The 22,622-nt window shown below is 44.4% G+C and overlaps 1 protein-coding gene across 1 annotated transcript in view; it reads right to left on the bottom strand.

The window, feature by feature from the left end:
- Window positions 1-22,622, bottom strand: part of LOC147115197 (arf-GAP with SH3 domain, ANK repeat and PH domain-containing protein 1-like) — a 439,694-nt gene that overhangs the window by 171,558 nt on the left and 245,514 nt on the right. The window contains exons 12-13 of the mRNA XM_085993991.1: window positions 3,248-3,348; window positions 40-109 (exon numbers count right to left, since the gene is read on the bottom strand). Of these exons, the coding sequence (XP_085850117.1) occupies window positions 40-109; window positions 3,248-3,348 (171 nt within the window). The remainder of the gene's footprint in view (window positions 1-39; window positions 110-3,247; window positions 3,349-22,622) is intronic.

Raw genomic sequence — 22,622 nt, 5'->3', positions numbered from 1 at the left:
TTCCTTTGCTGTAAGAAAATATGAACAGCCATTACTCACAGTTGCATGTGATATAGTCAAGTAGCCATTCTTGACTGTGCATTTTCTTCTCTGCCAAACTTTTCGAAGGCTAAAATGAAACAAAATCCAAATAGTTACTTCATGTGGTACAAAATTAGCAGCATTACAATACTCTTACTTCTCATATATACACATTATAAACACACAGGCCGGAATTTTCCGGGGTCAGCGGGCAGGATCGGTGGCGGGTTGGTTGGGAAATTTGATTTTTTTGACAGTGGGTCGGGAATCCAAGTGGCTACCCTTGTGTGTTGTTAGTTGGTATGATTGCACTAGGATGAGGGCGAGTGTGAGGGGTGGCTACTGAGATGGGGATGTGATCATGTAGAGAGAGAGAGGGGTGGGTGGAAGTGCAAGATAAGTTGGTGTGAGTAAGGATGTGCAGGAGTTAGGTAGGGAAGGCAGAGTGATAGAGTTGTGATGAGACACACAGCAGGATGAAGGTGAGTGTGGCTTTGTGCGCACGTTTCCTGATCTCATATCATTGAAAGGTTTGCGCCATTGCACCCAAGTCTTCGACATCCCTGCTTGTGACCTCCTCTGCAATGTGCAACCTGGCTGTCTTGGTCTCCTGGGGAGGTCTGTTCCACCCATCGGAAGGGAAGAGGACCACCCTGCATGCTCTGACTCCCTCCATATGGAGGGAGTCATGGGAGAACCTGGGTGCAGCCTTGCACCTTTGTGCAGTCATTGTCAGTGTTTGCAGCACTTCAATGCTGTAGAACACTGACAGCACAAATGTCAAAAGGTGGCCATTGTACCGTTAAGGAAACCGGTTCAAGACGCGTCATGAATGACATCACCAAACCCGCTCCATCTAATTGGGCTGGGAAATGTGCTGGGCGGGCTTAACAAGCTCCATTGAGCCAAGTTCATTTTAAGCAGCGGGATGGAGCCAGCAGCGGGGCCGTGACCTGCCACCGACACCGGCCACACCGAGGTGAGCAAAATTTCAGCCAGACACACATATATTCACATACTGCTTTTGCCACAGACACAGATTTGTAAAAGGCAGATTGTGTTTGATTAATCTAATTGAATTTTTTGATGAAGTAACAGAGAGGATTGATGAAGGGAATGCAATGGATGTTGTCTACATGGATTTTTGGAAGGCGTTTGACAAAGTACCACATAGAAGGCTGGTAAACAAAATTGAGGCTCATGGAATAGGTGGGTCAGTGGCAGCTTGGATAAGGAATTGGCTTAAGGACAGAAAACAGCGAGTTGTGGTAAACGGCTGTTATTCAGACTGGAGGATGGTAGACAGTGGTGTTCTCCAAGGGTCAGTGCTGGGGCCAATATGGCAAACAGTGAGGATGATACCAATCGACTACAACAGGACACAGAAAGGCTAGCCGAATGGGCAGATGGCGTTTAATACAGAGAAGCGTGAGGTGATGCATTTTAGCAGAAGGAACAGGGAGAGGCAATATACACTAAATGGCACTGTTTTAAAGAGTGTGCAGGGACAGAATGACCTGGGAGTTAATGTGCATAGGTCCCTGAAGGTGGCAGGGCATATTGAGAGAGTGGTTAACAAAGCATATGGGATCTTGGGCTTCATAAATAGAGGTATTGAGTACAAAAGTAGAGAAGTTATGCTGAATCTTTCTAAAGCGCTGGTTAGGCCACAACTGGAGTATTGTGTCCAGTTCTGGTCACCACTCTATAGGAAGGATGTGAAGGCCCTTGAGAGGATGTGGAGGAGATTTACCAGAATTGCTCCAGGGATGGGGGATCTTAGCTACAAGGACAAGTTGGAGAAACTGGATTTGTTTTCATTAGAGCAAAGGAGGTTGAGGGGTGATTTGATAGAGGTGTACAAGATTATGATGGGTTTGGATAGGCTAGACGGGGAAAGGCTGTTCCCACTAGTTGATGGTACAAGAACTAGGACACAGATTTAAGGTTTTGGGCAAGAGATACAGGGGGGATGTGAGGAAAAACTTTTTTACGCAGCAAGTGGCGACGACCTGGAATTCGCTGCTGACGGAAGTGGTGGAAGCAGAGACTCAATATTTTCAAGGGGAGACTGGATAGGCACTTGAGGGAAATAAACTTGCAGGGCTACGGGGATAGAGCGGGGGAATGGGACTGACTGGATTGCTCTACAGAGAGCCGGCACGGACTCGATGGGCTGAATGACCGCCTTCTGTGCCATATGACTATGACTTAAGTAGCAGGAACCAGAAATCTGAACTAAAGCTAGAAAACACAACAGGGTGGTCAGCATCTGGAAAAGAGAAATATTAACATATCAGATAGGGACCCTTCACCAGAATGAACTGTTTCTACCTTAAATATTAACCTATCGTTGTTCTTTTCTAATGCTGACAGACCTGCTGCATATTTCCATCACCTTTAACTTTTAATGTACCACAATCAATTAGTTTAGCAGAATCAGTGTACTGCTTCGTGCATTCCTAACTGTTAGATAATCAATTTTCTTAGCAATTTTATTTCTCATTACAATTCTAGGAACTTTGCATCATCAATAAGTAAACCTTAGTATTGCTTTAAAAAGACAATGCTCTGGACAGTATCCCTTAATTTACACTTCAACAGAATTCCAATGGCTTTTTTGAAACATGGTTCTTATTTTCCTCTCTTTCCAATGCATATCTTCGCTCAGCTATGCGGCTAGCCTTAAGACTTGCTCCCAGGACTCCACCAATGTCGCAAGAAGGAAGTAATGTTCACAGTGACTAATTATCTAATTTTCTAAAAAATTCTTCCTGTATTCTACTCTCTCTTGTACAACAGCACAACTAAGGGGGAAATCACAGATGAAAACCTACTCTTTGACACAATTCATTGAGGTTCCACTATGTATTGCCATGGTGTTATACAATTAAGAACACAAGTCAAGAAATAATTTTATAAACATATTAGCTCATATATTTGGGTAACCTGGAATCTCTCGCTTCACTTTTGACCAGAAAGAAAGTTTTGAATCCAATAGCTTGTGGACATAAGTTTATTATTATTTTTGCAACACATCACTCACATTTTCTGCACTTGAAATTCAGCTTTAATGCTGAAAACCTAAAGTGAGTTAGAAGGACTTAAGGTACTCTAGTGAAATCCATGCATCGAGTTTGAGTAGTGTAATGTGAATAGGTGCACCTTCAGTTTGGAAGCAAGTCAATAAACATCATTAGTTTATTAAGCATAGAAAAATACATACCCATCACTTTTTTTCATGAGATATCCCTTCTTCTCGCTGCCATACTCCTTGTTGCCTTGAAGCTGGTGCATACTGTATCCCGACTGTCTACTTTGAGAATCCTAAGAGAAACCAATAGGTTATAACTATGAACAGCCCACACAATGGAAAACCAAACAGAGTAAAACAGATGTGAAAGAGTAGAGTAGTGCCGTGCAGAATACCGAGAAGATGCAAGGTACAACAAAAACAATAGAAGTTCCATGATTATTCAGTCAACTAGCTAACTTGCAGGTTGGTCTTAGTCTATCAGTCAGGTGTAGTTTAGTTTCCCGAACATTTACTTGTATCGGAGATATTGTAATGCTTTTAATCAATGCTTTATTTATTGACTCTATTAATGCAAGTTAAAGATCAATGGCAATGGGGTGACGAAAATGAACATGTGCCTTTTAACATCTTGAAACAAACATGCACACCAATGTGGATCAATCAATACTGGACAAAACATTATTGCTCAAATCCAATCTACAAATCAGGCACAGCATGGAACAACTTAAATACTAGGTATCTCTAGAACTTTCTTCATAGACGAGTCCTGTCAGAACATTGGTCAAGGTTTATTTAAGTACCTTTTTCTGTTCTCAATTCTTCAATCAAGTCTAAGCACAGCCTTGTGTTGTAGAATTTGTAACATAGGATTCTTAAAAATCAGGACAATTTATACTGTTGAGTCCAAATTGAGGTTAAGACTCTGATCTTATTGCATCATGATCTTCATTTGCCCAACTTAGAGCTTTAATTGAATCAATGCGAAAGTAGTTTTGGTCAAATGAAGATTAAACCTATTTTTAGGATTCAGTTTATTTATTTTGCTCCCAAATATCACTATAGCATGTTTATACAACAGCACTCTGCTAGTTATTGTTTAGAACTAATAGTTACTCTCCGAGTTCCTACTGCCATTTATACTTGCATTCATACTGGTTTCATTGATGTCTGGTTAAGAATTGCTAGGCAAATCTGATGCAATGATTTGAGATTGGTGAACAACATAAAGTACGTTTGCTATATACATAAAATGAAAGATAAAATAACCTACATGCAAATCTTAATTAAAACTGGAACTTACTCTCCTAGACTTTGATCAGGAAAGGCAAAAGCATTTATAGGAGGAAAAAAGTGCAAAGGGTAAAAAAATAAAAATCACATTATTATAAAATTCAGCAGAAGCAAATAAAACATCAGTTAAAATACAATCCGAGATATTGCCAGAAAAAGCACTTACAATGGAATTTTTCTCCATAAAAATGTTAAATTTATAATTGTGTTTGGTTCAGCAATGGCACAATACACAAAGTACAAGAAATTATATTTTAAACCCGTCACCTGAATTTTTAAATCTACATTTAACCAGGCTTATGTAACCTGAGCTTTTCCAGTGTCCATTCACGTGCGCACTTTGGCTGCCGCTCCGGACCCGAGCCGTTCATTTTCCCCCACTTTTTCTCCCCTTTTCCTTTTCTCTCTATTCCTCCCTGACTGCTCTCTCCTGTCATCATACCTCCTTTCATCTCTCCTCTCTTGGATACTCTGCCCTCCCAAATCCCTACCCCAATCTTGCATTACTCGACTTTCCTACTTTCCTGCCGCCGTCCCAGGCTTGACTCCTTCTTAGATATGCCTACTGCTTCCCTCTGTGCACTCATCGCTGCCTCCTTACGAGCAGCAACTCCAACATTCTACTCTCTAACTGACCTTCCCAGCCAGGGCGCCCACTGGGGGCTAAACTTGTCAATCTCCCCGTCCAAATCACCCCTCCTAGCGCTGACCCTGTGGACGCTGGCAATGGGTCAGCCATCACCGACCCTCTCCGCATCTCCCTCTAGAACGTTCGTTCACTTGCGAACAAGGCATTTGCCGTCCATGAGCTTATCGTGGATGATTACATCAACATCATGGCCCTGACGGAAACTTGGTTGAGGGATGATGACACCTTACCCTTAGATGAAGCCTCCCCGCCTGGCTATACCTTCCACCAATTGCCCTGCTCAGACCGCCGTGGTGGCAGTGTGGCTCTCGTCACCAATCACACCTTGGTCTATCCCCCTACTCCTCTGGCACTTTCTCCTCTTAGTCCAATCCTCTCACCTCATTTAAAATTCTCGTTCTCTATCGCCCACCCAAGTACTATAAAAATGTTATTACCGAGATATCTTCACTGCTGTTCTCCCTCAGCCTCTGCACCGAGCGACTTCTCATCCTCAGTGATTTCAATCTCCATCTCAATTCATCATGCTCTCTCTTGTCTGAATTCACTAGCCTCCTATCCTCCCTTAATCTCTCCCTCCATGTAAGCTCCCCAATCCATATTCATGGCCACCCCCACAACCTTGCTATCCCTCGTGGCCTCGCTATTCCCATCGTGTCAATCGCAGATAAGGCCATCTCTGACCACTTCCTCGTATCACTCTCCACCCACATCCCCCTTCCACCAACGCCCCCCCCCCCACCCCTGCTTCCTTCTGTGTCCGCCCCTGGAAAAAACTCTCTCCCAACTCTCTAACAACTGCACTTATGAAATCCCAACTGTGCAGCCTTTGGCCCTCCATTCACCACGACATTTCTGCAGCTACCGATCTGCTCAACCACACCCTCACCACCTTTGATGCCCTAGTCCCCATTAAAACAATTACTCTCTCTCACCCTGGCCATTAACATAAGAACATAAGGAGTAGGAGCAGGAATAGGCCACTTGGCCCCTCGAGCCTGCTTCGCCATTCAATAAGATCATGGCTGATCTAGGGCTCAAAGCCACTTCCCAGCCCGTCCCCCATAACCCTTCACTCCCATATCTTGCAAAAATGTGTCCATCTTCACTTTAAATGTATTTAATGACCCAGCCTCCACAGCTCTCTGGGGCAGAGAATTCCACAAACTTACGAACCTCATCTCAGTTCCAAAAGGGCGACCATTTATTGAGACTGTGCCCCCCCCCCCCCCGAGTTCTAGATTTCCCCATGAGGGGAAACATCCTCTCTGCATCTACCCTGTCGAGCCCCCTCTGTATCATATGTTTCGATAAGATCATCTCTCATTCTTCTAAATTCCAATGAGTATAGGCCCAGCCTGCTCAACCTTTCCTCATAAGTCAAACCCCTCATCTCTGGAATTAACCTAGTGAATCGTCTCTGAACTGCCTCCAATGCAAGTATATCCTTCCTTAAATAAGGAGACCAAAACTGTACGCAGTACTCAAGGTGTGGTCTCACCAATACCGTGTAAAGTTGTAGCAGGACTTCCCTGCTTTTATACTCCAACCCCCTTGAAATAAAGGCCAACATTCCATTTGCCTTTTTGATTACTTGTTGTATCTGCATGCTAACTTTGTGTTTCATGTACAAGGACCCCCAGGTCCCTCTGTACTGCAGCATTTTGTAGTCTCTCTCCATTTAAATAATAGTTTGCTTTTTTATTTTTCCTGCCAAAGTGGATAACCTCGCACTTTCCCACATTATACTCCATCTGCCAAAGGTTTGCCCACTCACCTAGCCTGTCTATATCCCTTTGCAGATTCTTTGGGGGAAAAATTCAGTATCGCCCCGTTTGGGGCGCCATTATCGGCCGTGCGCAAAGTTTAGCGCCTGGCGCTAATTATTGCCTCCGACAGCAAACTTGGCTTTTATCGCCCCTGGAGGTGATTGGAGCACTAAATCAGGCGCTTCACACCTATCTTAAGGCGCAAAGGCCGAGGCGCGAGGCGCTACCTCAGAGCGCTGGCGAAGCAAGGAATGGCAAATCAAAATGAACCTGCAAAGTGCTGCTCAGTACTCAAAACTCCTTCACACAGCGTTGAATCTTTCCAGAAGTCTCTCTCTCTCTCTCTCTCTGAATGCGTGGTGCAAAAATGTCACCGACAAAAAAAGGCAGGAAGCGGTCGCCTTTAAATAGTGCTCCCCCAGTCCCTTCCTGACTGCAAAACGCTCCCCTCAACCTGTTGTTGCTAGCGACAGGCGGTAAGGCAGGGGGCGCCACTCAATAGCCGGTCCGGGGTGCTAACGGGGCGTTGCGCACTCGACTGACGTCACGATCTGCCGGCGCAGGAGAACGTGGCGGTAGTGTTTAGCGCCGCCGCAAAATGTCTAGTTAATTTCGCGAGCGGCACAAACATCGCCGTGCCCAGGCGCTAGTTGCTTTGCGCCCCAATTGGCGCCCTCTTAAGGCGCTAACGGGAGGTGCAATCAACTGAATTTTTCCCCCTTTGAGTCCTCTGCACAACTTGCTTTCCCACCCATCTTTGTATCATCTGCAAACTTGGCTACATTACACTCAATCCCTTCATCCAAGACATTAATGTAGATTGTAAATAGTTGGGACCTCAGCGCCGATCCTTGTGGCACCCCACTAGTTACCGTTTGCCAACCAGAAAATATGACCCATTTATCCCGACTCTCTGCTTTCTGTTATTTAGCCAATTCTCTATCCATGTTAATATGTTGCCCCCAACTCCGTGAGCTCTTATCTTATGCAGTAACCTTTTATGTGGCACCTTATCGAATGCCTTCTGGAAATCCAAATACACCACATCCACTGGCTTACCCTTGTCCACCCCCTGCTTGTTACATCCTCAAAGAACTCCAGCAAATTTGTTAAACATGATTTCCCTTTCCTAAAACCATGCCGACTCTGTTTGACTGCAGTATGTTTTTCTAAATGCCCTGCTACTGCTTCCTTAATGAAGGACTCCAGCATTTTCCCTACGACAAGACGTTAGGCTAACTGGTCTATAGTTGCCTGCTTTCTGTCTCCCTCCTTTCTTAAATAGGGGTGTTACATTAGCAGTTTTCCAATCCGCTGGGACCTCTCCAGAGTCCAGGGAATTTTGGTATATTGCAACCAATGCATCCACTATCTCTGCAGCCACTTCTTTTAAGACCCTGGGATGCAGGCCATCTGGTCCAGAGGACTTCTCGTCTTTTAGTCCCATTATTTTACCGAGTACTATTTCCTTAGTGATAGTCTTTAGTTCCCCATTCCCTGTGGCCCCTTGATTATCCATTATTGGGATGTTGTTAATGTCTTCTACAGTGAAGACAGATGCAAAATATTTGTTCAGAGTCTCTGCCATTTCCCCGTTCCCCATTATTAATTCCCCAGTCTTATCCTCTAAGGGACCAATGTTTACTTTAGCTATCCTCTTCCTTTTTATATACTTGTGGAAGCTCTTACAATCTATTTTAATGTTTTTTGCCAGCTTACTCTCATAATTCATCATCTCTCTCTCTTATTTTTTTAGTCATCCTTTGCTGGTTTTTAAAAATTTCCCAATCCTCTGGTCTCCCACCAATCTTGGCAACATTGTATGCCTTCGTTTTCAATTTGATACCATCCTTTACTTCCTTAGTTAGCCACGGATGGTGCGCCCTTCTCTTAAAATCTTTCTTTCTCACTGGAATATATTTTTGTTGAGAGTTATGAAATATCTCCTTAAATGTCTGCCACTGCATTTCAACTTTCTTACCCTTTAATTTGTTTTTCCAGTCCACTTTAGCCAGTCCTGCCCTTTATAATTGCCTTTGTTTAAAATCAGGACACTAGTTTGGGATACAACTGTCTCACCCTCCAACTGAATTTGAAATTCAACCATGGTATGATCACTCTTTCCTAGAGGATCCTTTACCGGTACGGCCCTCATCTTCGCTCCCTTAAGTCCAAGAGACGCAGACTTGAACGGTTATGGCGGACAACTGGTTTAGCCATTCACCGGCAGATCTGGCTGGACCACATAAAGCATTATCGGGTCCTGCTCTCGTCTGCCAAAATTGATCACTATTCCAGACTCATTCTGGAATGCAAAGGTAAACCCCGCTTCTATTCTCCACTGCTAACCATCTTCTGAAACCCCTCTCCCGTCTCCTCCACCCTCACTTCCAACAACAAGTGTGAGGAACTCGTGGACTTCTTTGCCTCCAAGATTGAGATCATCCGTTCAGCTGCCTCTGCCACTTCCCTTCCTTCCCCTAGCCCACTGGGCCAAACTTCCTCCAAGGTTACCCCGTCCTAGCCCTGAACTCGCGTCTTTCTCCAGTTTCTCTCCGATCTCCCCTCATGACCTCTCCGCGCTCATCTTGTCCATGAGATTCACTTCCTGTTCCCTCGACCCTATTCCCACCAAACTGCTGACCACCTAACTTCCTTTTCTGGCTCCCATGTTAGCTGACATTGTTAACGCTTCTCTCCCCTCAGGTACTGTTGCCCCCCGCCCCTCAAATCTGCAGTCATCACCCTCTCCTCAAAAATACTAATCCTTGAGCCCTCCATCTTTGCAAACTACTGCCCCATCTCCAAAGTCCTTGAACGTGTTGTGGCCTCCCAAATCCGTGCCATCTTTCCCACAACTCCATGTTTGAATCCCTCCAATCCGGTTTCCGCCCTTGCCACAGTACCGAAACTGCTCTCGTCAAAGTCACAAATGACATCCTTTGTGACTGTGACAAAGGTAAGCTATCCCTCCTCGTCCTTCTTGACTTGTTTGCAGCCTTTGACATAGTTGACCACTCCATCCTTCTCCAACACCTCTCCACTGTCGTCCAGCTGGGTGGGACTGCACTCACCTGGCTTCTCTTCCTGCTTCCGCATCGTTACCTCTGGTGCCCCCAAAGATCTATCCTTGGCCCCCTCCTATTTCTCATCTACATGCTGCCCCTTGGCGACATCATCCGAAAAAAGTGTCAGTTTTCACATGTACGCTGACGACAGCCAGCTCTACCTCACCACCACTTCTCTCGACCCCTCCATGGTCTCTCTATTGTCAGACTGCTTGTCCGACATACAGTTCTGAATGAGCAGAAATTTTCTCCAATTAAATATTGAAAGACCGACGCCATTGTTTGATTCTCACCACAAACTCCATTCCCTAGCCACTAACTCCATCTCGCTCCCCAACATCTGTGAGGCTGAACCACACTGTTTGCAACCTTGGTGTCATATTTGACCCTGAAATGAGCTTCCGACCACATATCCATGGCATAACTAAGACCGCCTATTTCCACCTCTGTAACATCGCCCGTGTCTGCCCTTGCCTCAGCTCATCTGCTGCTGAAACCCTCATCCATGCTTTTGTTATCTCTAGACTTGACTATTCCAACGCACTCCTGGCTTGCCTCCCACATTCTATCCTACATAAACTTGAAGTCATCCAAAACTCAGTTACCCGTGTCCTAACTCGCACCAAGTCCCGTTCACCCATCACTCCTGTGCTCGTTGACCTACAATAGCTCCCAGTTAAGCAACATCTCGATTTCAAAATTCTCATCCTTGTTTTCAAATCCCTCCATGGCCTCGCCCCTCCCTATGTCTGTAATCGCCTCCAGCTCCACAACCCCGAGATATCTGCACTCTTCTAATTCTGCCCTCTCGAGCATCACTCAACCATTGGTGGCTGTGCCTTCTGTTGCCTAGGCCCTAAGCTCTGGAATTCCTTGCCTAAACCTCTCCACCTCTCTTTCCTCCTTTAAGACACTCCTTAAAACCTACCTCTTTGACCAAGCTTTTGGTCACCTGCCTTCATTTCTCCTTATGTGGCTCAGTGTCAAATTTTATGTCTTATAATACTCCTGTGAAGCGCCTTGGGACATTTTACTACCTTAAAGGCAATATATCAATACAAGTTGTTGTTGCTGTAGCAGAGGCGCCAATCAGTGGTTATATATGTGATTAATAACATCGCAGTTGTTCAAAATTTTCAGTACTATCTTCAACTCTATATACTTCAATTATGTACCAGCTGTTGATGCATCTCATGATGGTTAAAACCTATTTTAACTGTATAATAGCACTTATTAGAATGATATCGCGGTTCACAAGGAACAATAGCATATCTCATTGTTTAATGTTATATAACAGGTATATTAAATTTTCAAAAATAATTATTTAGGAAGGCCAATTTCAACATACAAACATGATAATCAGTCAACTATACAAAGTGAACTAGGAACATCGTATCTTAATGAACTTCAAACGCAAATTTGAAGAATGATGAAAACTACACCTAGTGTGAGCAATCGTTTCTTGTAAAATACAAAATTTTCTTTTTAAAAAAGGGTGTTCAATCATACTGCGCATCAACCAAGCACGTCCTCCACTGACTTAAGCTCCATATGCAAAACTATGTATAGTACATAGTTTTACATTACATTGGCTCGAGTGGCGCATAAACACCAGCATGGACCAGTTGGGCTGAATGGCCTGTTTCTGTGCTGTACATTCTATGTAATAGCATCTACAGAACAAAAACAGGTCACTCGACCCAAAAGGTCCATGCCGGTGTTTATGCTCCACACAAGCCTCCTCCCACCCTTCCTCATCCAACCCATCAACATATTCTACTATTCCTTTCTCCCTCGTGTTTATCCAGCTTCCCCTTAAATGCATTATGCTATGTAGGTTCTGAAGTTACAAATCTAATCACAAAACTTGTTTGAATGAGTGGAAGACACAAATCTGAATTGCAAGAACTCCACAGCAGGACAGCAGTAGTTCAATGGAAGTGTGTTGCTGATGGCAAAATATTGTGATATATTGCACAAACGGTGTCTCTGTTCCTGAACCCATATCTCAGCTGGTCTCCCTCTCAGATTCTAAAATCTCTTCTTTCCTTTGATACTTATCTTTTTGCCCCTCTCTTTCTGTATGTGTTACACATTTTCCCCTCCATTTGTCTGAGTGCCTTTCTCTGCATCTGTACAGCTCTCACCATCTTCTTTTCCTCTCACCTTCCAACAAGACCCAATGGAAGATTCAAAAGTGCAGAGATAATTTGGCCTCTCCCTGGTTACAAAGCCATGGTTCTCCTTTTGGTCATTGGCGCAATCCGAAAATTCTATTCAAAAACTTACAACTATCATAGAAACACCTGAGTCAAACTATAGACACAGCTCACGCCCAACACAAAGATTGGCATTTCCCAATCCCACCTCCACCACCAACTGGATGTCTATTTGTAAAGTCTTTTGTGGGAAAGATGAGATGGGTTAGTGAGCGGTTGGGGAGAGCCGACATGCATCCTGATCTTGGTCTCAGTCTGATGCCTCCTTCACTAAACTGCTCTAATTGTGACATTGCAGCAGAATTCCAGTTCGAAAAATCGGCTGCATCACTATCTGGTATGGCAACTGCAGCGCCACAGACCACAAGGCTCTACAGATGGTGGTGAAAGCTGCACAACATACTATAGGAATTAAACTACCTGCTGTGCAGGATATCTACCCAGAGGGGTGCCGGGGGAAGGCCCTGAGAATCATTAAAGACGCGAGTCACCCCAGCCACAACCTCTTCGCCCTGCTCCTGTCCGGTAAGAGATACCGTACCAGCAGGTTTCGAAACAGCTTCTACCCCCAGGCCATAAGACTCATGAACGTATAATTTATTAATTATTACTGTTGTTTTATTTATTATTACTGTATTTCTATTAGTATTTTATCATTGTTATGCCATATTTATTCCAATGTTGGGAGGACTCGTAAAAATCAACATTTCATTGTGCAGTACACACGTCTGCTGCATATATGACAAATAAAAAATTGAATTGAATTGAATAAGGAAGCTTGTAATATCAGTTTGAAGGGAAGCAACATTGGGCCTTTTACCCAATGCTGCAACAAGTGCAAGTGACAGGGAAAATGGGGGTTGGGGAGGACGAAGAAGGCTGCGTCGGGTACAGAGCGAATGCAAGGCCAAGGTCTGCCATGAAGTGGGTGAGGAGGAGACTGGGACTGGAGGTCTGAAAAAATTTGGAGGGGGGGCAGTTTTTAGGCAAAATATGCTAGCCATTTCTAAATTATTTTTCCCCCCACACAATGTTTTAAAATTTAAATGAACAAGAATCAACAAATATACCTGGTTAATGAATAAGTGAGTGTTTCACCCAACCTTTCTGCCTCTGTATTCCTGGCCTCAGGCAGAATGTGCTGAGTGAAACCATGGCACTGGAGGATGGGTTGTGGGTGGCTGCATGGTTATAGCTGAGCATGCAGCAAACTTTGTCAAAGTGGGTACGTAATAGGCACGATTGTGGATTCCCAGCTATTTTGATCTATTTGGAAATTAAAAATTCTTACTGAGAAAAACAGCATCATGGTGTTCAAGAGGAGTAATTCACTTCAACACTACTTGGGAGCAGGAAGACACTATTTGAGAGCAGGAAGATGACTTTTGTTAAATGCTACCTGAAAAATAACAAAATGGGAAATACATCTGGGCCAGGGAGCAAGGAACGTGTACAAGAGGGCCATAAAATGAGCAAATAGCATAGGTTGTTCACAGGTTATTTACACACACAGATGCAAAAAGCTGCCAGTCAAGAGGGGGGATTACTAAATTTGAGGCTCAGATGAGCGGCTTGAGTGTTTGAAGCCTGGTGGGGTGTGTTGGGCTGAGTAGTGGGAAGTTGCTGGAGCAATTGGAAGCTGAGATGAGTAGCTGTATCATAGATTGTTGAACTGTTGTTTTAAAAAAATGTTTTAATATAAATTTCACAAAAGTGTTACATGAAGTCTGTGATGGTGCATCCTTGATGTATGTTAAGATTTTTAATGAATATATACACACACATATATACACACATTTATCAAGATAGTAAAGCATAGAATGAATTATATTTCTCCTGCCTGCAAACCAATAAGCTGTACTTCAAAAAAGTATTAATTGTTAGTTTTAGTTTATAGCCCCAGTAAAGCCATAAATTATTTTGAAGTTATTGATAGTCTTGATATGCAGCAAAACATAAAATGGCTTTATAAACTTAAATAGAAGGGAAATTCATGAAGATCATGCCATTTTATTCAGCTTTATTAAATGCAGAATGCTTTTGTTTGTACTAGTAGATTTGCCATGGCACTGTTCAGGATTATTCTGGAAACACAGTTGTGGAATTTAGCTTGCAAATTCCTGAAATAATTTAGAAATTAGAAAATTGTAGTTGCTTGTAAATTTCTAGCTGCAGATCAGAAGAACCTAATATTAAATGTCCGCCTTTTTAAAAAATAAATTATATATAGCATCTATAATAAAGTGCAAGACTCTGGCGTGTGAAAGGAGCATGCTAGAGGCAATAATTTTAAAATTAGACATATGTATATAGGTGTCAGCAATGGCACAGTGGTAGCACTCTCGCCTCCTAGTCAGTTCAAGTCGCACTCGGAGACTTCAGCAAAAAATCTTGGCCGACACTCCAGTGCAGTACTGAGAAAGTGCTGCAAATTGGAGGGGCCAACTTTTGGATGAGACGTTAAATCGAGGCCGTCTGCCCCCTCAGGTGAACATAAAAGATCCCATGGCACTATTTTGAAGAGCAAGGAAGCTCCCCCCGATGTCCTGGCCAACGTCGCTAAAACAGATTCTCTGATCATTATCTCATTGCTATGTGTGGAACCTTGCTGTGTGCAAATTAGCTACTGCACTTCCTATATTACAGTAGTGTAATACATTCACACGTATTTCATTGGCTGTAAAGCCCTTTTTTGACATACTGAGGTCATGAAAGCCACTATATAAATGCAAGCCTTTCTTTATATATTCAAAATGAGAATTGATTGCATGGAAATGTTTAGTATTTTCAGCAAGTAGAGATGAGGTACCTCCTGGTTATCGCAAATTGCAAAGACAGGAATTAAAAGCAAAAAGCTAAGGTCCTACCCCATGTAAGATCCAAATCTGGTGTGTGAAACAAGATTGTATCATTGTGAGTAAATATTTTTCTGAACTTCACAGCTTTGCTACAAAACTAAACAGAATCTTAAGTACCAGTTTCAATATACAACAATAAATAAATAAAAATAAGTATATTGGGATAAACATGAATTTGGCCAAGAATGAGAGAAATCAACCAGCAGAGGGAGCAGCAAGGCTATGGAATTTGCTGGTAAACAAGCTGCTGAAATTCTACATTTAAAAACAGGCTAAAAAATTAAATAAAGCTTTGGGTTGTCACTTAAATTAGCAATAGCCTAGCAAACAATTAAGAAGTTTCTATGGCCAGGGAACATAATGAAGTCAAGGCATAGGGTTCCAAGGTCTTTGGTCTGTTCGGTGGCATAGTGGTTAGCACTGTTGCCTCACAGCGCCAGGGACCCGGGTTCGAATCTGGCCTCGGGTGACTGTGTGTGGAGTTTGCACATTCTCCCTGTGTTTGCGTGGGTTTCCTCCGGGTGCTCCGGTTTCCTCCCACAGTCCAAAAATGTGCGGGTTAGGTTGATTGGCTATGATAAATTGACCCTTAGTGTTAGGGGGATTAAATACGTGGGGTTACAGGGATAGAGTGGGATATGTGTTGGTGTAGGGGTTACGGGGATCGGGTGGGATATGTGTCGGTGCAGGCTCGATGGGCCGAAATGGCCTCTATCTGCACTTTGGGGTTTCTGTGATACTTGTCTTTAATCAAGAGAACAGGCATCTCCAATTGTTGACTGAATTTATCCAGTGAGTAGCTGACACCTATAGCAAAGTCACAGTTTTGATGTCCAGTCTGTGCTGAGTTAGCTGGAGCAGCAATAGTGGAGCTACAATTGTCCACAGAGCCCCTTGGTTAGAGAGGGGTGCTTACTGAAAGTACCTATGTGGACACCAATGGAGGACAGAGTCAGGCTTGTGATGCAGTCCTCTCCGTACTATCAGATAAAGAATAGTGAAGAAAAGAAAGTGAGAAAACGAAAATATGGATGCAAGACAATTCACTTCACTATGGACAGTGCTATTCATCAGTGTGTTAAACTCGGATTAAAATTGCAATGTTTTAGAAAATTTTATTAAACTGTTTCATGCTGTGGACCCTTTTTAACTTTGCTACCTTCTACAGAGCTTCTCCGAATGTGAAAATTGTAATATTGGCTCATATGGATGAGCAGAAAGACTAGCAGCACACAGCATTCAGTGCTGCTGACAGCAACATCTTCCTGTGGTATTTCTGTGCAGCTGGAGCCATTAACATGGCCCCTTTTATAGCTGTTTTGATATTGGTGCCGTTTAATTTGGATTCCAGGAGACAGCCATTGTTTAGTTGGCTCCCAGCATTTAGCTGATCGCAACCAGGGTGTAGGGGTGCTGATACCTGTGTGTCTGACTTAAAAAACTGGGCATCTGACTGTTGTTCACTGACGCCTTCTGGAAATGTACTTTTGTAAATGATGGGCGAGGACAGGATTATAATCTGTGTCATGGTGAAATATCTTGCTGACATGGTCTATGCCCACACTTAACAAGTGACTGATGGCCATTTGGACAAGAGACTAGATGGCAAACAGCACTGGTGGAACCGTACCTCAGCAAGAGTCACCAACTTCATAAAAGGAGGGGCGCTGGAGGAGAAAAGTAACACATGCAATAAACACCAAAATAATCTTTTATCCTATGGAATTCCCTATGAACTATACCTGCTCCACTGCCCCAGATTGTGCAAATAGCATATTTTTAAAGGGCAAGATGAACTGATTTGTGGTTCCCATCAGTAAGATAAATTATGATGCCTACAGATTTTTCCAACTATGGATCTCCTTCCCCAAAAAACAGTTTTCATTGCCAAACTAATTTTTTCACAAGAGCAAGTTACACAATAAAGATTTACCCTTATGCACCTATAATTTGGATCAGGTTTAAACAGTGGAAAGGTGAAATACTCAAAAATCATTTTAGCAAAGATCAAAGGTTTTTTCTTTGTCACTATGAAGAGGAAATGCATTATGGTCATTCTGGCTCACTGAATTAAGACAGCAGAGCCATAGAAGCTAGGAAGGTACATGGTTGATCCCTGGTCTGTGCTAAATTAGCTGGTAGATTAAAAAAAAAAGCAAGCTCTCATTAGATCATCATAAAACAGAGAGGGATTTACCTGCTGAAAATTTAGATGGTGGCAATTCTTGCCCATGTCCCAAAAGGTCAGAAATTTTGACCTCCCCTAATAAACTACTAGAGATCTGATAAGACACAAGACCGGGGAGTAGACCAAAAATCGATGGTGTAACCATTTCATTTTCACTTAGCTTCTCTGAAGAAATTCCATAAACACTGGTGAATTTTAAAATATAGTTTCTTACTTCCAATTTCCATATTAATTTCAAGTATGGGAAGAACAGATGGATGACTGTGAGGTTGAAATTCAACTTTGGTGGGGACACAAAACGGGCGGTAGCAGATGATCGCCCATTATACACCCTGCCCAATTTCCCTCTGTTGAGGTCAATGGAAAGGAAAATCGGGCAGGGTGTAGAACGGGCAGCTATCCGCTATTGCTCATTTTGTGCCCCCCACTGAAGTTGAATTTCACCCCTCTGCCCCGCCCAAATGTGAAAGACAGTACGGAGATTTTCAAATTGAACTAGCAGTGTCTAACAAAGCATCACTGGTCCACATGTCCTAAACCATCAGCCTAAGGCAAAAATAGAAACAAGACCGGACTTTTATTTAATCACAATGGCCTAAAGCCTAATTCAGCAGTACTTAAGGAGGCTCAGCTGTATCTATAAAATGCTTTCAAGTTACATGCATTACAAAAGATAGTATTATTGTAACTTTCTAATATTGAATACAGCATAATTAGAGAACTTTAAAGTGAAACTTTATTTTGGTGCAGAAATTGGCAGTATTCAAAAATTATTGGGCCTATGGATTTATTTTAGCACTAAAACTGAACTTATAAAATGTCTTATTTATGAAGGAATAGATTTCTGGATTACCTTTTCTACAGATAAGGTAGTCAAAACATTCATATTTGATACCAATGAATCGGATCCTGATTACTCTCAAACCAACTGACCTGGCCTAACCTTTGAGATTGTACTATTATACTTATTAGCAAATAAAAAAAGTTGTAAAAATCCAATCAATATAAAACCAAGAAAAAGGTGAAATTTGATTATCTCAGTCTCGACAAATAATTTGTGCAGCTGCCAATCACAACAATCTTTTGATTTTGTGATCTTCTGCAGAACAAATCTGTTAGGAGGCTGGGGTTCAGTTCATTCTAACCTATTCTGCCAAGCCTTCATTGAGTAGTTTAAATTTGAAATAGGAAACAGATGATGATGAGTGGTTCCTTCATAGTTCTGGCCAACTTAATCATCAAATGATCGCTCTGGCCTCATCTAGACTTTAGCCTATAAAACAAAATTATTTATATCCCAAACTGATTGGATATAGTAGACTCTCTTACCAATCTCATATCTTTGTGTTGAATTTTTTCCTGCTTCCCCTCTTCTGCTTCTCTTTTTTTCTATTCTATGTTGCTTAACTCTACTTCTTGCTTCTCTCTGTCTTACATTTTTCTTTCAGATGGGAAGTGGTGGGTGGTATGGCATAGTATGGCCTGAAAAGGAGCCAATAATGGTAGCAGGCTGAAAATTTGTTGGGGGAGCAGGGAAAATGTGGCCCTCGGTGAAACTTTCTTCATCGGCTCCCCCCGCCCCATCCCTCCATTGAATAAGAACATAAGAAATAGGAGCAGGAGTAGGCCATTTGGCCCCTCGAGCCTGCTCCACCATTCAATAAGATCTTCGACCTCATCTCCACTTTCCTGCACTATCACCATATCCCTTGATTGCCTTAATATGCCAAAATCTATCGATCTCTGTCTTGAATATACTCAACGACTGAGCCTCCACAGCCCTCTGGGGTAGAGAATTCCAAAGATTCAGCACCCTCTGAGTGAAGAAATCTCTCCTCATCTCAGTCCTAAATGGCCGACCCCTTATTCTGAGACTGTGACCCCTGGTTCTAGACTTCCCAGCCAGGGGAAACATCCTCCCTGCATCTACCCTGTCAGAATTTTGTATGTTTCAATGAGATCACTTCTCATTCTTCCAAACTCTAGAGAATATAGGCCTAGTCTACTAACCTAATTTTCCCACTATTCTCCTTCCTACCATTCCCCGACTCTCATCATTACTTCATTCCCTTTGAGTTACCTAATCAATCCCTGTATCCTTCCTTCCTCCTTGCTCTGCTGTCACTCATCTCAGCATCAACACTCCATCCACTCATCACCAGCACCCCAGGGTGGGTGGTGAGAGTCCAGAGGACCCCTCACCCTCAACAAGTTTCCCCCCTCCTTCCCCTCTTGACTTCATATCAGTTTCCCTCAAACATGCTTTGATTTTTAAAGTTCAAATGAATAAATATTCAATTAGAATGAGAAAAGAAATTACTAATCTCTATTTGTCTTCTCACCCTCCCAGTGTGCAGCGTGTGGAGGAACAGGGTACCTCAGGATTTCGGGGTTTAACTGCGCATGTGTGGCGCCAGAAGTTGCTGTCTGATTTACTCCATAACAGTGAGCACCATTAGCCTCACTGTTCTATCACAAAATCTGGGCCAGTATAAATTTCACCCAAGTAAAGTTTTTGAGATTTGACTTTTCTGGACAGCAAGTCCTGGGAAATTAGGTATACTCCACATGGTCATAGACTGTACAATCCAAATTCAGCTCAGAATCTCAGTTCTGGGCAGAAATATCAAATCCAAACCCAGGAGCTTGGGACAAGCTAAAGCCTTCAAGCGAAAACTTTAAAAAAAAGGCATTAAAAGACAATCTGGTGTACATTGAAAGCATATTATTGTAAAATATTGAATTTTAAAATGTTTGTTGCTTAAATTCATATTTTGGGCATTAGAATTGTGTTACCACGGGGAAAAAATGGTGAATGAAAAGCAAGTGCAGATAGCATTATGAGCAACATCTAGGGACCTGGTGGCCAAACTGTACAATTGCAGGGTGATGTACAGGAAACTTTTTTATCCGGCACAGACGGGACCGACGTGGTGCCGGTTCATCAGCAATTCCGGATAACCGAAAGCTACAGTAAAAGATACGGAGCTCAAAGCAACAAACCCTGTTGCTTAGCAACAGGTTCAGAACAATGGCCACAAGTGCCTCTGTAGCTTAGCAACAGCTGCAGCCACACCCTTGCACAGCAACAGATTGAGGAAGGCAAGAAAACTTACCTGAACCTTGTGGTAAACCACTGTCATACCTGTCTGTGTCTGTATGTGTATTCCACTAGGTACAGGTCTGGACATGCCTCGGCTGACTCCTCCCACTATTCCAGGTATATAAGTGACTACCTCCCAGTCCCTTAGTATTCTGGACGGGTCGACCACTCGAGACAAGACCTTCATTCTTTAGTTAATAAAAGCCTGATTGTTACTCGCTCAACTTCAGTCTTTTGAGTAATTGATGGCGCATCAATTTTATTAACTAAATTTTTTATAATGGAGAAGATCCTCACACCAGCATGCCTGGACCTGGACAGTCGGGAAGCGGACGCTTCCACCAAGTTTGCTCACTGGCTTACGTGCTTCGAGACATTCCTGACTGCCTCCACTGCGGTCGAAACGGATGCGGACAAACTGTCTGTCCTGATCTCCAAGGTGAACCACCGAGTGTACTCAGTCATCCGGGATGCGACCTCGTACACAGCCGCCCTCCAGCTCCTCAAGACCCAGTACACGCGCCCTGTGAACGAAGTATACGCTAGGCACCTTCTGGGGAGTCGCAAGCAACAACCTGGGGAATCGACTGAGGAATACCTCCAAGCACTGTCCGTGCTTGGCCGGGCCTGTGGGTGTAAGGCGGTAACGCCCGCTAAGTACACGGAGGAACTGATCCGGGATGCCTTCGTAGCGGGCCACAGGTCCAACTACACCCGACAGCGACTGCTGGAGCAGAGTGACCTCACCCTCGACAAAGCCTCCGACATCGCACTAACGCTGGACGCAGCCTTCCGGGGCATGGATGCCTACTCCTCTGCACCGTGGACGCCGCGGGGAACGACAACCTGGGACACGGTAGGACAGCCCCATAGCACCGTGCCACCCCAGCCACAGCCCAACAACGGCCCAACTACCGCAGCAGTGTCCCAAAGCCAGACAGCAGTATCCCAAGGCCAGAAATGCTACTTCTGTGGCCAGGCCAAACACCCCAGAGCGCGCTGCCCGGCGAAGAATGCAACCTGCTCGGGCTGCGGGAAAAAGGGACACTACGCCAGCGTCTGCAAGGCCAAAGCCACCCCGAACGCCAGCAGCGCCGCGTGTGGGCCGTGCGAGCCGCCATCTTGGGCCTCCCCAGCCATGTGCGAACCACCGCAGCAGCAGCCATCTTGGACGACTCCAGCCACATGGGAATCATGGGCGCCGCCATCTTGGACACCAGCCGGGACGCAGCAGACCGCCAACCCCCACCCATCTGATACTCGCAGCGACACACCGACCCCTACGCTGGCCTCTGTGACGCTGGACCAAACGAGACCGCACCAGTTAGCTCGGTCCAAAATGGACGTTAAGGTAAACGGCCATGCAATAAACTGCCTTTTTGACTCCGGGAGCACAGAGAGCTTCATCCACCCCGACACGGTGCGGCGTTGCTCTCTCCCAGTCCTGCCTGCGCACCAGCGGATTTCTATGGCCTCCGAGTCCCAGTCAGCGGACATTGGCGGCTACTGCGTGGTGACACTAGTAGTAGACGGGACTGTGTTCAATAATTTTAAACTCCTGGTCCTGCCCGACCTCTGCGCTGCCGTTCTACTGGGGTTGGATTTCCAGTGCCACCTCAAAAGCGTTACGATGGCGTACGGTGGCCCCCTCCCCCCACTCACAGTCCGCAGCCAGCAGCCTCCAAATTGCCCGCCGCGCACTAGATGCAACCTCTCCACACTCAGAGTCCCACCCCCCCCACTGTTTGCTAACCTCACCCCTGACTGTAAGCCCATCGCCACAAAGAGCAGGCGATACAGTGCCGGGGACAGGGTTTTCATCAAAACCGAAGTGGAACGGCTCCTGAAGGAGGGGATTATTGAGGGCAGCTCCAGCCCCTGGCGAGCCCAGGTTGTAGTCGTTAAGACCGGCGAGAAACAACGCCTGGTCATCGACTACAGCCAAACAATAAACCGCTACACCCTGCTGGACGCCTACCCACTCCCCCGCATAGCTGACATGGTCAACCAGATCGCGCAGTACCGCGTCTTTTCGACCATTGACCTGAAATCAGCGTACCACCAGCTCCCCATCAGCCCTGAAGACCGCCAGTATACTGCTTTTGAGGCAAACGGCCGCCTCTATCACTTCCTTAGGGTTCCCTTCGGCGTTACCAACGGGGTCTCCGTCTTCCAAAGGGAGATGGACCGGATGGTCGATCAAAACGAGCTGCAGGCCACTTTCCCTTACCTAGATAATGTGACCATCTGCGGCCATGACTTGCAGGACCATGACGCAAACCTCGAGAAATTCCTCCGCACCGCCCAACTCCTGAACCTGACATATAACAAGGAGAAGTGCATATTCCGCACAGACCGCCTCGCCATCCTTGGCTGTGTTGTAGAACACGGGGTCATCGGTCCCGACCCGGACCGGATGC

Source organism: Somniosus microcephalus, chromosome 7 (assembly GCF_052327205.1).
Source record: "Somniosus microcephalus isolate GS21.2 chromosome 7, FLI_Smic_1.0, whole genome shotgun sequence".
Classification (NCBI taxonomy): domain Eukaryota; kingdom Metazoa; phylum Chordata; class Chondrichthyes; order Squaliformes; family Somniosidae; genus Somniosus; species Somniosus microcephalus.
Note: the sequence above shows the minus strand (reverse complement) of the source record. Positions and strands in the feature narration are given on the sequence as shown.